Source organism: Hemitrygon akajei, chromosome 6 (assembly GCF_048418815.1).
Source record: "Hemitrygon akajei chromosome 6, sHemAka1.3, whole genome shotgun sequence".
Lineage (NCBI taxonomy): Eukaryota > Metazoa > Chordata > Chondrichthyes > Myliobatiformes > Dasyatidae > Hemitrygon > Hemitrygon akajei.
The window spans coordinates 116,258,712-116,274,951 of record NC_133129.1 but is presented as its reverse complement, the minus strand read 5'-3'; the positions used below and the strand labels follow the sequence as shown (position 1 = coordinate 116,274,951).

Here is a 16,240-nt window from a genome sequence, read left to right as displayed (position 1 = left end):
ATATTTTCTTTACAACATAGGACTTAGCACTGAGTCTGTTTCAGTTCTCAGTAAGACTTAGGAGCTGAATTAGGCCACTCAGCCCATTGAGTCTGCTCCTCTCAACTCCATTCTCCTGTCTTCTCTCTGGAACCTTTGATGCCTTGACTAACCAAGAACCTATCAACCCTTTCATTCCTGGAATCATTCTCATGAATCTCCTCTGGACCTTCTCCAATATCAGGGGCCCCAAACTGCTCACAACAATCCAAAGCAACACACACACAATGCTGGAGGAACTCAGTAGTTCAGGCAGCATCTATGGAAATGAATAAACTCTCGACATTTCAGACTGAGACACTTCTTCAAGATTGAAAAGGAAGGGGGAAGATGTCAGAATAAAAAGGTAGGGGGAGGGGAAGGTGGGTAGCTGGAAGGTGATAGGTGAAGCCAGCTGGGTGGGAAAGATCAAGGGCTGGAGAAGAAGGAATTTAATAGGATAGGAGAGTGGACAATAGGACAATGGGATCCAGGGGGAAGTGATAGACAGGTGAGAAGAGCTAAGAGGCTAGAGTGGGGTAGAAGAGAGGAGGGGAGGGAAAAATTTCTTACCAGAAGGAGAAATTGATATTCATGTCATCAGGTTGGAAGCTACCCAGACACAATATAAAGTGTTGCTTCTCCACCCAGAGGGTAGTCTCATTGTGGCACGAGAAGAGGCAATGGACTGACAGGTTGGAACAGGAATGGGAATTGGACTTAACATGATTGGTCACTGGGAAATCTGCTTGTGGCAGATGGAATGCTTGACAAAGCAATCCTCCAATTTATGACGGGTCTCACCAACGTAGAGGAGGCCGCATCCGGAGCACCAGTCACAGTAGACAACCCCAGCAGATTTGCAGGTGAAGTGTTGCCTCTCCTGGAAGGACTGTCTGGGGTGAGGGAGGAGGTGACTGGGCAGATGAGCACGTGGGATGCTTGCCCGAGTAAGTGCCAGGTGGGGGATTAGTGGGGAGGGACTAATGGACAAGGGAATCACAAAGGGAGCAATCCCTGCAGAAAGCAGAGAGGCATGCAGAGGTAAAGATATGTTTAGTGATGGAGATGCTGGAAGATGATGTTTACATGTGGAGGCTCATGGGGTAGTAGAAAAGGACAAGAGGGACCCTATCACTGTTAATGTGGTGGGAAGGTGCAGATGTACAAGAAATGGAAGAGATGTGGGTGAGGGCAGAATCAAGAGTGGAGGGAGAGAAATCCCATTCTTTGAAAAAGGAGGACACTTCCGATGTCCTGGAATGGAAAGCTGTGTCCTGGGATCAGTCCTCACCCACATCTCTTCCATTTCCTGTACATCTGTACCTTCCCACCATGTTAACAGTGATAGGGTCCCTCTTGTCCTTATCTACCACCCCATGAGCCTCCAAATGTAACACATCATATAACCATAGAACCATAGAACACTACAGCACAGTAGAGGCCCTTCAGCCCTCCATGTTGTGCCGACCCATATAATCATCTTCTGCAACTTACAACATCTTCATCACTAAACATATCTTTACTTCCGCACGCCTCTCTGCTTTCTCGGTAAATAGTGCATCCTTCCAGGTTTCCATCGATACAGTGTGTTGTTGGCAGCTCTTTGAGGTTGGTGGACACGTCCCGTGGGGATCGATCGGCGGGTCGCGTCGTCGGGAGTTGCAGGTCGGGCTGAGTGACGGGGGAGGCTCCGCTGCCACCTCCAACTGCCGGGGGCCCGGGCTGTTGATCGGGTCGGGCCCCGAAGCTGACATTTAATCCCGGAGGGCTGGGCTGCCGGCTGAGACAGGTCCGTGAACTGAGTCACAGTTGCGGGGGCCTCCGCTCCAGCTGAGCCCCGGGCTCGATTTCCGAGGTCGGCGGCGGAGGCCTCACTTCCGGCAGCTGTGGATGGCCACCGACGGGGCTCTACGGTGGTCACTCCGGGGAAGCGTCTGGGGTACCTTGAGGTCTCCGATCTCACTTCTATGTGGCCATCTGCTTCGGAGAGGTGCTGGTCGGAATGGGCCATGTCTCCAGGCACTCTGACACGGTAGCAGGCCACGAGTCTACGGGAACGTGGTGGACATCGGACCAGGCCTCAATGATCGGGTCCAGGAGCCGTCCAGAGTTAAAGAAGCAATTCTGGGGCATTGGTGATCTCCAGCTAGGTCAGTAGCTTCACCAGGGTGTTGTTGATCTTGCTAGATGTAGCAAATTGGAGGTTTAGTAGGGTTTCTCGGGTATAGGATAGTGTAGAGGGCAGTTTGCTTGGGAGAGCACGTGCAGAGTCGCCAGTACTGGTGCCATCTTAATAACGCTCTTAATAATGGTAGGGGACAGTAGCAAGAATAATGGCAGGGCAGCAATGGCTGGAGTTTCTGGAAGCAATTCAAAAGGTGTAGTATGTGTCGTAACGGGGGCGGGGAGGGTGGGTGGTGAAGGGAGAGGACCCAAAAGCAAGACACAGACCCTGAACTACCGGGAATAGGACTAGGCGTGAGAAGGAAGCAAGGGAAGTGAGGAAGAAAGGATGCTGGACATGAGAAAGGCCCCGGACGAGACAAGGACACTGGGCCTGGGCTAGGACTTGAGGAGGATAGTGGAACCAGGACATGGAACTGGAAACTAGGAAACTGGGCTTGGACTCCAAGCCAGATACTGGACAAGGACCCCGAACTTGGGTCTTGACTCAGGCTCGGACTCCAGAACCAGGCGAGGACAAGATGTGGCTAACGGACGAGGAGATACAACAGGACTGGATATGAGACTCCTGGACAGGACAAGGGAACCCCAGCACCGGGCTGGGCAAGGTACACCTGGACTGGGCGAGGCACATCGACAAGACGAGAACATAGAGCCCTGGTCAAGGGAGAAAGGGAACACAGAACACAGAACATGGGTCGAGGGAGAACAGGAACACAGAACACAGAGCCTGGGTCGAGGGAGAACAGGAACACAGAACACAGAACCTGGGTCGAGGGAGAACAGGAACACAGAACACAGAGCCTGGGTCGAGGGAGAACAGGAACACAGAACATAGAACACAGAGCCTGGGTCGAGGGAGAACAGGAACACAGAACACAGAGCCTGGGTTGAGGGAGAACAAGAACACAGAACACAGAACCCAGAGCCTGGGTCGAGGGAGAACAGGAACACAGAACACAGAGCCTGGGTCGAGGGAGAACAGGAACACAGAACACAGAACCCAGAGCCTGGGTCGAGGGAGAACAGGAACACAGAACACAGAGCCTGGGTCGAGGGAGAACAGGAACATAGAACACAGAGCCTGGGTCAAGGGAGAACAGGAAAACAGAACACAGAGCCTGTGTCGAGGGAGAACAGGAACACAGAACACAGAGCCTGGGTCGAGGGAGAACAGGAACACAGAACACAGAACCCAGAGCCTGGGTCGAGGGAGAACAGGAACACAGAACATAGAACACAGAGCCTGGGTCGAGGGAGAACAGGAACACAGAACACAGAACCCAGAGCCTGGGTCGAGGGCGAACAGGAACACAGAACATAGAACCCAGAGCCTGGGTCGAGGGAGAACAGGAACACAGAACACAGAGCCTGGGTCGAGGGAGAACAGGAACACAGAACACGGAGCCTGGGTCGAGGGAGAACAGGAACACAGAACATAGAACCTGGGTTGAGGGAGAACAGGAACACAGAACACAGAACCCAGAGCCTTAGTTGAGGGAGAACAGGAACACAGAACACAGAGTCAAGGGAGAGACAGGAACCTGGAACACCAAGCCGAGACCTCTCCTTGGATACAGGACGTAGGGCCAGGACTCATTACACAGAACACTGAACACAACGAGACAGTTCCCAACGCTAGGTAGTGGCAAAACGGCTGGACCTACCTTGCGAAGGCGTGGACACGGAGAGGCAGTTCCCAACACTAGGTAGCGGCAAAAATGGCTGGACCTACCTAGTGAAGGTGTGGAAACAGACAGACAGTTCCAAACAGGGCAAAGCTCCAGGCAGAGGCGAGGTGAGGCAAGGCTCCAGACACAGGTTGCAGGGTAAGGCTGAAGTTGGATAAGTCACTGGGACCAGACGATATATACACCAGTCTACTGTGGGAAGCGAGGAAGGTGATTGCTGAGCCTTTGGCGATTATCTTTGCATCATCAATGGGGACGGGAGAGGTTCCGGAGGATTGGAAGGTTGCAGATGTTGTTCCCTTATTCAAGAAAGGGAGATGAGATAGCCCAAGAAATTATAGACCAGTGAGTCTTAGCTCAGTGGTTGGTAAGTTGATGGAGAAGATCCTGAGAGGCAGGATTTATGAACATTTGGAGAGGCATAATATGATTAGGAATAGTCAGCATGGCTTTGTAAAAGGCAGTTCATGCCTTACGAGCCTGATTGAATTTTTTGAGGTTGTGACTAAACACATTGATGAAGGAAGAGCAGTAGATGTAGTGTATATGGATTTCAGCAAGGCATTTGATAAGGTATCCCATGCAATACTTACTGAGAAAGTAAGGAGGCATGGGATCCAAGGGGACATTGCTTTGTGGATCCAGAACTGGCTTGCCCACAGAAGGCAAAGAGTGGTTGTAGATGGGTCATATTCTGCATGGAGGTCGGTCACCAGTGGAGTGCCTCAGGGATCTGTTCTAGGACCCATACTCTTTGTGATTTTTATAAATGACCTGGATGAGGAAGTGGAGGGATGGGTTAGTAAGTTTGCTGATGACACAAAGGTTGGAGGTGTTGTGGATAGTGTGGAGGGCTGTCAGAGGTTACAGTGAGACATCGATAGGATGCAAAACTGGGCTGAGAAGTGGCAGATGGAGTTCAACTCCAATAAGTGTGAGGTGGTTCATTTTGGTAGTTCAAATATGATGATAGAATATAGTATTAATGTTAAGACTCTTGGCAGTGTGGAGGATCAGAGGTGATCTTGGGGTCTGAGTCCATAGGATGCTCAAAGCAGCTGCGCAGGTTGACTCTGTGGTTAAGAAGGCGTATGGTGTATTGGCCTTTATCAATCGTGGAATTGAATTTAGGAACCGAGAGGTAATGTTGCAGATATATAGGACCGTGGTCAGACCCCACTTGGAGTACTGGTCACCTCACTACAGGAAGGATGTGGAAGCCATAGAAAGTCTTTTCTGTTCTGTGACCGCAGAAAGGGTGCAGAGGAGATTTACAAAGATGTTGCCTGGATTGGGGAGCATGCCTAATGAGAATAGGTTGTGTGAATGTGGCCTTTTCTCCTTGGAGTGATGGAGGATGAGAGGTGACCTGATAGAGGTGTAAAAGATGATGAGAGGCATTGATTGTGTGGATAGTCAGAGGCTTTTTCCCAGGGTTGAAATAGTTGCCACGAGGGGACACAGGTTTAAGGTGCTGGGGAGTAGGTACAGAGGAGATGTCGGGGTGAATTTTTTACTTAGAGTGGTGAGTGCGTGGAATGGGCTGCTGGCAATGGTGGTGGAGGTGGATACAATAGGGTCTTTTAGGAGACTTTTGGATAGGTACATGGAGCTTAGAAAAATAGAGGGCTATAGGTAAGCCTAGTAATTTCTAAGGTAGGGACATGTTCGGCACAACTTTGTGGGCAGAAGGGCCTATATTGTGCTGTAGGTTTTCTATGTTTCTAACTTGATTTACAGTATTAGAGCACAAGATAACTCAGTATCTCTGGGCTCAGATTGATTCAGTGTGGCAGCTCAAATGCATCCAGTGTATAAGAACTGAACTCAATTCAGTGTACCAGCCAAATTTCATTCACTGTATTACTGCTCAACTTGATCCAGTGTATATTCAGTGTATTGGCTCAGCTTGATGCATTCTCTCTGAGCTCAACTTGATCTACTGTATCAGATCTCAGCAGCATTGTCTGTCAGAGCTCAACATGATTTAGTGTATCAGCTTACCTCGATTTACTGAATCAAAGCACAACTGGATTCAGTGAATCAGCTCAACATTTTGCAGTGTATCAGTTCAACTGGATTCAGTGTTTCAGCACAACATCACTCACTGTATCAGAGTTTATCTTGGCTCGGTGGTTCAGCTCATCTTGATTCAGTGTATCAGCTCAACGTGATTCTTTACAACTGATCTGAACTTGATTTAATGTATCAAAGCACAGTTGGATTCAGCTTAACATTTTGCACTGTATCAGTTCAAATGGATTCAGTGCATCAGTTACACATGATTCGGTGTATCAGCACATCACTCACTGTATCAGAGTTCATCTTGGTTCAGTGTATCAGTTCCATGTGATTCAGTGTGTCAGCACAACTTGATTTAGTGTATCAACTCAACCTGATATAGTGCATCTTGAATCAGTGTATCAGAGCTCTATTTCATTCAGCATATCACCTCAGCTGGATTCAGTGCATCAGAGCAAAACTAGATTCAGTATATCAGCTCAACTGGAGTCAATGTATCAGCTTAATGTGATTCACTGTACCTGATCTCAGTTTGATTGACTGCATCACAATTCAACTTGTTTCAGTGTATCAGCTCAACTTCATTCATTGTATTAAATATCAATTTGATTCACTGTATCAAACCACAACTGGATCCAGTGTTTCACCTCAACTGGATTCAGTGTTTCAGTTCTATTTGATTCACTCTATTGGAATTCAACTTGATTCTTTGTTTCAGCACAATTTCATACACTGTATCAGAGCTCAACTTGATTCAGTGATCCAGTTCAACTTGATTCAGTGATCCAGCTCAACTTGATTCAGTGTCTCAGTTCAACTTGATTCAGTGATCCAGCTCAACTTGATTCAGTGATCCAGTTCAACTTGATTCAGTGTCTCAGCTCAACTTGATTCAGTGTCTCAGTTCAACTTGATTCAGTGATCCAGCTCAACTTGATTCAGTGATCCAGTTCAACTTGATTCAGTGATCCAGCTCAACTTGATTCAGTGTCTCAGCTCAACTTGATTCAGTGATCCAGTTCAACTTGATTCAGTGATCCAGCTCAACTTGATTCAGTGTCTCAGCTCAACTTGATTCAGTGTCTCAGTTCAACTTGATTCAGTGATCCAGCTCAACTTGATTCAGTGATCCAGTTCAACTTGATTCAGTGATCCAGCTCAACTTGATTCAGTGTCTCAGCTCAACTTGATTCAGTGATCCAGTTCAACTTGATTCAGTGATCCAGCTCAACTTGATTCAGTGATCCAGCTCAACTTGATTCAGTGTCTCAGTTCAACTTGATTCAGTGATCCAGCTCAACTTGATTCAGTGATCCAGCTCAACTTGATTCAGTGTCTCAGCTCAACTTGATTCAGTGTCTCAGTTCAACTTGATTCAGTGATCCAGCTCAACTTGATTCAGTGATCCAGTTCAACTTGATTCAGTGATCCAGCTCAACTTGATTCAGTGTCTCAGCTCAACTTGATTCAGTGATCCAGTTCAACTTGATTCAGTGATCCAGCTCAACTTGATTCAGTGTCTCAGTTCAACTTGATTCAGTGATCCAGCTCAACTTGATTCAGTGATCCAGCTCAACTTGATTCAGTGTCTCAGTTCAACTTGATTCAGTGATCCAGTTCAACTTGATTCAGTGATCCAGCTCAACTTGATTCAGTGATCCAGCTCAACTTGATTCAGTGTTTGAGCTCAACTTGTTGCAGTGTGTCAGGTCAACTTGAGTAAATGTATCAGGTCAACTTGATTCACTGTATCAGCTCAACTTGATTGTCTGTATCAGGGCTGAACTTGTTTCACTGTATCCATTCAGCTTGATTCTGTGTGCTCTGGATTCTCTCATACACGATCCATCTTTGATTTCTGTAATTGCTCCCTGGTCCTGATGATTACGTTCTCAGTGGCCAATGGGTTATTTTCATTTTGCTTTGTCCTTTTTCCTCACACCTTGGGGAGAAAAAGTTCTTGAGCTTGTGGATGTGATCTAAACATATTTCCCCATGGAATCATTACTCCCTTTGGTATTTAGCACTGAAAACTGGTTTGGTTGTGCTATATTCAAGGGGAATTGCTAAACTACATATGTCATCCTATTCAGCTATTTGTGACTGAAATCTCTGAGCCAATTGTCTCATGACTTTAATAATGAGCACTTCCTTCTCACTGCACCTTAAATCAGAGATCATAGAGTTTTAAAGTATGGAATCAGGCCCTTTGCTACACCATGTCTATATTGACCTTCAAGTGCCTTTCCACAATAGTCCCTCTCAATCTGTAGAGTTCTGTGCCTTGGTAGTTAAAGTCCTCATTCGGATGCATCTGAAATTCTGTGCCATTAGTTCACCTGCCTCCATTAGTTCTCAAGCATGTGTTCCAGAATGCTACCATCTTCTGGACAAACAAGCTCTTACTCATCTATATCTAACATTTCAACTTCAGTCGACACCCTCTTAGCTTTCACAAACAAGATGTCAGAGGAATAGAGCATCTATGGAGGAATTTCGAGCCGAGTAATTCCTCTTCCTCTGGTGTTTTTTTTTTGTGTTTTGCTCCAAATTTCCATTATCTGCAGTTTCTCTTGTGTCACTCCTGACCTTAAACATCTTTGCCATTATGAAAGGTTCCTCACTATCTATCTTGTCTATGCCCTTCATAGGCCTTTATGTACTTCATCAGCCTCCTCTGCTCTAAGGAACACAAGGTCTCTGAAACCAAGCTGGACTGAGATGAATTCATGGCAATGAAGGTTGAGTCAACTTCTACTGGCATTTGGTTGGGGTTAGAATTCCAGACTGAAACCAGTTTCCATTTGTCTGTCACCTTAGGGCTGCCTGTTCTCTGTTGCACCCACCTTCATCTGGCCCAACTCACTCTCAGACTGTATCACTCTCACCAACAGCCCCTCCCCCGCCCACACACTCTCATACTGAAATTGCATTAGTACATTAACACATGAGTGGTTTCGAAATTCAGCTGATCACCCCTCCTGAACCTCATTCACTTTCTCGAGAGGAATGTTTGAAATTTCTACCAGCTTTTGTGCATGTTGCTGTTACCCTGAAAAGACCACTATGAAATCCAACATATTCCTCTGACGTGCACAGACAAAAGAATTGAAGCACTGATCAATCCCTTTGCCACAGTCATTTTAAGTTCTCCCAGGCATAGTAAGGTGCAACATATGTGGAGAATCGAGGCAAAACCTCTGATCAGTCACAAGTAGATGAAGATGGAAAGAAGGGAGAACACCTGTCCTTCAGAGAGGAAAGCAAGTCCAATGAAGCAGTACTTGGCAGATGACAGAATACAAAGCAGACAGAGATTAAAGCTAACAGAGCACTGCACATTGTGCTGAAATAGTGATAGTGGTGAATTGTGCACAGCAGCACAATTAATAATAAGAGTCAATAATCAATAATAAATGGCTATTTACTAGGGCATGGACAGGGAGATAACAATCCACTGAGGCAAAGCATCTGCTGGAGTGGTTCACTTTGCACATCACTTTGCATGAAGATACTTGAGTTCCACTTCAGCAGCTTGGCTCAACCTTAAACCATTAGCATCTATTCCAACACCCATTTCAACCTCTTTCATACCTTAAACCATTAGCATCTATTCCAATACCCATTTCAACCTCTCTCACACCTTAAACCATTAGCATCTATTCCAATACCCATTTCAACCTCTCAAATCTTAAACCATAGACTTCTATTCCAATACCCATTTCAACCTCTCAAATCTTTAACCATAGGCTTCTATTCCAATACCCATTTTAATCTCTCTCATGCCTTAAACCATTAGCTTCTATTCCAATACCCATTTCAATCTTTCTCACATCTTAAGCACAACTCAACTTCAATCAGCTCAGTCTTGGTCATAACTCTAACCATAAACTCAACAACTCGTAATGCCCTAACTCCACTGAAATCCTACCACAATCATATGGTACATGCACCAGAAACCATAACAGAACTACCCAACCACTAAAACAGCCCTCACCTTGATAAGAACCTTATCAACCCTCACCTTGATCAGCCCCGAATTTCAATCCTACCATGATCACTACCTAAACTGTTAAAGCCTCAATACCTCAACAAGCCTCAGTCCCATCTCCAAAACTTTAAAGTAAATAGGACAGAAAACCAGTGCCAATCTTAAACTGAGAAGTCCAATGCCCTCTTGTAGGTTAGAAATAATATATACCCAAAGCAAACACTCTCCCCCCGCCACATAAACACAGATTCTTAAGCCAAATCTGAGTAATGATGTTAGCAAATTCAAACAAGGCAATTGCCTCGCTATATCTACAGCTGATTTCCTAACCTCAGACCCAAGCCCTACCACAAAAGTGCTATTGACGGCAACTATCATATCCGATCATAACCACAATCAAAAGAATGGAAATTTCAGCACCAGACCTAAACTTACTGCCAACCCAGCTCTCAACTCCAACGATACCTCAACATCCAAAACAATGGACAACATTCTCAGCTTCAAGCCCAACCCCAACATAAATAGGAAACCCATCCCCATTCTTAATGCAAGGGACATTGTTTAGTAATTGCACACAGATTTCTCAACAATTTTGTCCTCCCTCCCCCATTCCCCCAAAGCCACCCATCTGATCCTTCTGCATCCCACTAAACAGGCATGTCAATGTCAGTCATAACTTCAATGCTGTGTTAGATTAACTAGCACAGCAGAAATTACTGTTCAGCACTTGCATTCCTACTTGACCAAACAGGTCAAACCACACCAAATCCTCCACTCAGTTGGGCATTGGGACCATGAGATGTGAACCTCCATGGCATAAAATTCCAAACATTCCATTTCTTCCTGTCTCATTGACCTCTCCAGTGGTAGTTTTTTTTTGGGGGGTGTCAGGCAGGCCGGGTGTGGAGGGAGGGAAGAGATTCAGTGCATGCTGCTTACGTAAATGTTGTGTACCCTTGTGGATATTTTTGCATTCAGGGAGGTTGAGATACACAAAGAGCTGAGCACTTATTGGAGTGTACCGCCTCACATTAAACTAGTTAAACCAAGAGTAATGTAAATAGAATTTGGAACAATCGATGCAGAGTCTAAGCCATTGACCTATAGTACATAGAGATTGGGAGCCCAGCTGAATATTACTAGCTTTAAGAAATGCTGACAGGAAGCATATTAGCATTTTTCTTAAACAGTTCTTTTCAGAAAGTGTAAACATGGATCAATTTGGGATTTTCCCTCTATTAATTGTACAACTTGGTCTGAATTTCTTTAAGATTCTAAGTGAAGCTGCATATTAAGGGGTGTGGGTAAAAATGAATAAAAAATTACAGGATCTTTGGCCTCAGTATCACTTCCCTAGGTCCCAGCCCTACTTCAGGTATCTGAGTAATCTCTTTCTTTTCCCATGACTCAGAGATAATTGGGCAATGATCACCCCCAAGCACAGTTGCGGTAGCAGTTATGGTTCAAATATCAAAAATCCAGCTCTCTGCTTTCAATAGACCAACCTGCTTCCCAGAGGAAGGTCAATAACTTAAATATTTTGACCAGTCAGTTGCCTCAAATCTTAGTTCCAATTTTAAATGGCTGCAAGGTACCCAGCTTCTGGAAGTATTTGAGAATGACTATACCCAGCTACTCTGTGCTTCTCCAGCACTGCACTTAGGTGTGACAGAGTAAATGGTATGTTTACAACTGGGTCCTTAAGTAAACCAAATAGCTTACCTCACTAGTACACCTTAGGAATCTGATTTCTTCAAAACATCATCTCTTCCCCTCCGATATCTCTCCAACCCCAGTCTCTGATTCCTTCCTCATCCTGATCTTCCTCACACCCTCCAGTCTACCTCTGACTCAAACTTCCAGACTGCTGATGTCAATCAATCATTCATCTCCCAGCCATTGTCTTCCAGTCCTCCTTAAATCTCCTTATTCCAATTTGAATCTTCATGAGCGGCTCTCTCCACGAGTCAGTTATCTCCCCTCCACCCTCTGCATCCCCTTGCAGGATCTCAGCATTACAATGGAATTGCCTCTGAATCTGGCTAGTTGATGGCCAAGAAACAGATGAAAGGTCAAATCTTACTATTAAATTTGTCAGAAACTGGGGTCAATAATATTCTGGGTATCCTATCCATTCTGACATTTCAATATTTTTTCAACATAAATATCATGTGCATTATGTCCCAACATCTCCTTGTCTCGGGACCTCATTGCTCTAATCTCATGTTTTGTGTGTCCTGATATTGGATACCATTTTCCCCCCTGTCCAAGTGCCTCCTTAAACCCTATCCATTCAGCCTCAATATCTCGATGATTTTCCTGTATCTCTAGTTTAGGACAGTGAGGTGTCTGTCTTGATCTGAATCAGCGGTTGAAAGTCAAATCAAACTTGAGTTTGTTGCCATTAGCACCGGTTCATGTGTGTACAGGTTCAATGAAAAACTTACAGCAACATCACAGGTATAGAGCAGTCGATATGCAGTACTCACAAGGAAACATAAATTAAACATAAATTATACTTCAAGCTGCTGTGACTAGAAGAATATAAACTCTCGTGTACGGTTTAGGGGCGTGAGCGTTCTTTGATTGGACAGGTTCAGAAAACTTGGGAAAGGAAATATTGAGAAAACCTCAGCTGCCAGGAGTAAATGATCACAAAGCATTTTTTACAGCGGATGCGTAGTTTTAAACTGTAGTCACTAGTCACTGTAGTCATAGAAGCTGATGTGCTGTCAGAAATTGATAGATTCTCATTTTGCTGGGAAAACTTTTTAGGTTGGGATGTTTGTCAATATGAAGATGCTTGGACATGAAGATGCTGAGAGCCTGTGGTAGATATGGTTCTTCCTTGGTGTTAACTCCAGATCATTAACTTAATTACTGCATTTGAGCAGATTGTGTTGTGATCAGAGGCATCCAAAATTGTGGTTTGTTTCTTTGGCCAATTCTGTGACACCAACTGGCAAGTTGTTGTTCATGAGATCTCTTTACTCCAGAGACCCAATCTTTTTTCTTGACTTTTGGTGCCATCTGTGTGGAGCCAGCATGTTCTCCTTGGGATTGTGTGATTTCCTCTGGGTGTAGTATGGGTGGAGCTGCCTTTCTACTTGAATCTTCCAGTGTCAGATAGTTTTGGTTTTGTTGCTTCTTGGGTCACTCAGCTTTCTAATGACACTTCTGTTCACATCCAATAGGACAGCGGGAATTAATTGCTACTGCATTCACGCAGTCAGACTGAGACAGTGGGCAAGACAGATAGAGGAAGACTACAAGTGAGACAGGGCAGAGAAAGCCCAGGAGATCGAGGTAGAGGTAGAGAGATACAGAGAAAAATAGAAAAAGACAAGTGAGAAAGAGGCAAAGTGATAGGAAGAGGAAAAGGGAAAGTAAAGAAGATTGGGAGAGATAGTAGTCAAAGAGTGAGAGAAAGCAAGAGGAATCAAACCGACGACATAGTAAAGGGGGAAGGTAGCAGTTGAGAGGAAGAAACACAGGTACGCACATTGAGAAACTGAGGCAGATAGAGTGTAATGGATTGAATCAGAGGCAGAGAGAGAGAGAGAGGGAGACAGACATATTATGGACTTACAATGAGATTTGACCTGTGGTAACCCTGAGCTGATTGGACCAAGGCTGGAGCCTTGAGCTTGATCTGGATGTGAGTTATCTATTGTAAACATCTATCTACTGTACGGCCTGCCCTGTAACAGAGATACAGCTGAGTGTTATTCTGTGACCACGTCACCCAGCAGTCAGTGGCCCTGCTCACCGCGAGGTGCTCACGAGAGTCAGGGAGAGGACAGGAGTGAAGGACGGCGAGTTATCACCAACCAAGCGGGCAGGAGAGAGTTACACTGCTTCTTATTCCAGAGAATCAACTCATTCAGCTGCGGCTTCACTGAAGAAGGAAACCTTACCAGAGTAAGTAAAGCGAGAGTTGGATCTCCCTGGGAAGAGAGGAAGGAACCCCATGGAGAGGAGGGAGGGACAAACGGCTTCACATAGCTAACAAGACAAGCCTTTCACTGAGGGGACCAGTAGTTAAATGCTGCACTTATCTTGCATTTTCTGTTTCTTTATGATCCGATTGAAAGGAGGATAAACTTTCTGTTATTGTGGGAAAGCCATAGAAATGGAATTGAAAGGATCATGTTAGGTTATTGACCTCTCTGGAGTCACCACTGAAACATTCTCATAGGGGATATTGATGGTGGTTATTTGGCAGGGAGGAAGAGTGGGAGGAATGGGAAGTGCAGTTAAAGGGCCAGGCATTGACACTCTAACAATGCTGACCAGGTTCTTGTTCTGTTTTGTCAATCAGGCAATGTCTGAGGTTAGCTCAGAATTCTCTCCTACCCTCTTGGAGGGTTGGTCATGGTGGATGTAGGGAGCATACTTGCCCAGTAGATCAGGTTACTACTCCAATTACTACAGCAAAGGGTGGAGAATTTGACAGAGGAAAGGGCTGTTTGGAGGGAAGGAGATCTGGGAAAAGTTGAAGTGTGGAGGGTAGATTTAACAGAGACTTTTGAAAGTGGTTCAACAGAGGTCTGACATCGCCAGTACTCATCCACTCCTAATACCACCCACTATCCCACTTCCAAATTTGCACAGAGCTATCACAGATCTGTCGAAAACCGTAAAAAAAATCCCAGCCCCAAACCATTACCATCCCACTGTGTCATATTAATGGCGAGGGGTGGGTGGGGGGGGTGAATACTTATGCAATTATTTTATGTTTGTAATTTAATTAATTTAGATCACTTTGTAGAGATCTGTTTTCACTTTCATATAAATGAGTCTTTTTCTGTTGATTGGTGTCAAAAAAGCCAAATTAAATCCACTGTGATCCAATGTTGTAAAGCAATAAAGCAGAACACTCCCAAGGGGTGGGGAGGGTGAATATGCTTTATAGGCACTGTATATTTGATAGGTGTCAATGAGATCTCCCCTCATTCTTCTCAACTTCAGCAAGTTCAGGTTCAGAGCCATTAAAATGCTCCTCTATGTTAACCCTTTCATTCCTGGGATCATTCTCATGAACCTCCTCTGGAGCCTCTCCAATGCCAGCACATCTTTTCTTAGATAAGGGGCTGAAAACTGCTGATGATACTCCACGTGTGGTCTGACCAGTTTCTTACAAAGCCTCAGCATGACACCTATGCTCTTATATTCTAATCCTCTCAAAGTGAATGCTAACATTACATTTGTTTTTCTTACCACCAACTCAACCTGTAAGATAACCTTCAGGGAATGCTGCACAAAGAGTTCAAAATCCCATTGCACCTCTGGTTTTTGAATTTGCTCCCCATTTATAAAATAGTCTGCGCCATTATTCCTTCTACCAAAGTGCATTACCATACACTTCCCATTTCCATTTGTCACTTTTTTGCCAATTCTCCCAATTTCTCTAAGTCCTGCAGAGTACCTGCCCCTCCACCTATCTTTATCATCTACAAACCTGGCCACTAAACCATCAATTTTGTCATCAAAATAATTGACATTTAATGTGAAAAGAAGCGGTCGCAAAACCAGCCCCTGCAGGACACCACATCACTGGCAGCCAACCAGAACGTGCCCCCTTTATTCCCACTCTGCTTCCTGCCAGTCAGCCAGTCTTCCATCCATGCTAGTATCTTTCCTGTAATACCATGGACTCTTATACTGTTAAGCAGCCTCATTTGTGGCACCTTGTCAAAGGCCTTCTGAAAATCCAAGTAAACAACATCACTGACTCTCCTTTCTCTATCCTATCTGTCAGTTCCTCAAAGAATTCCAACAGATTTTTCAGGCAAGATTTTACCTTAAGGAAACCATATTGACTTTGGCTTATTTTATCATGTGCCTCAAGTACACTAAAACCTCATTCTTTATAATGGACTCCAACATCTTCCCAAATACTGAAGTCAGGTTAACTGGCCTATCATTTCCTTTCTTTTGTCTCCCTTCATAAAGAGTGGGGTGACATTTACAATTTCCAGTTCTCCAGAATCATTCCAGAATCTAGTGATTCTTGCAAGATCATTACTAACACCTCCACCATCTTTTCAGCTACCTCGTTCAGAATCTTGGAGTGTAGTTCATCTGGTCTGGGTGGCTTATCTACCTTCCGACCTTTCAAGCAGCTTCTTCTTAGTAATAGCAACTGGATTCACTTCTGCCCCCTGATACTCTTGAATTTCTGTGTCTTCCACGGTGATGACTGAAGCGAAATGTTCATTAAGTTCATTCACCATTTCTTTCTCTTCCATTACATGCATGAAGCAGCTGAAGTCAAATACCCTCCCACTTATTTCACGAGTCCTGATTAAGAGCTTTGGTTTGAAATGTT

General features: G+C 44.8%; 1 protein-coding gene across 4 annotated transcripts in view; it reads left to right on the top strand.

The window, feature by feature from the left end:
• nr1h3 (nuclear receptor subfamily 1, group H, member 3) overlaps positions 1 to 16,240 on the top strand; it is a 176,219-nt gene that overhangs the window by 2,564 nt on the left and 157,415 nt on the right. For 3 of the 4 annotated variants that reach the window (XM_073047704.1, XM_073047706.1, XM_073047701.1), the window contains exon 1: positions 13,182 to 13,830. The exons of the other annotated variant lie outside the window; for it this stretch is intronic. In XM_073047704.1, the coding sequence (XP_072903805.1) occupies position 13,830 (1 nt within the window). In that variant the 5' untranslated portion in view covers positions 13,182 to 13,829. Of the gene's footprint in view, positions 1 to 13,181; positions 13,831 to 16,240 lie in introns of those variants that run through there. 4 annotated transcript variants of the gene reach the window in all.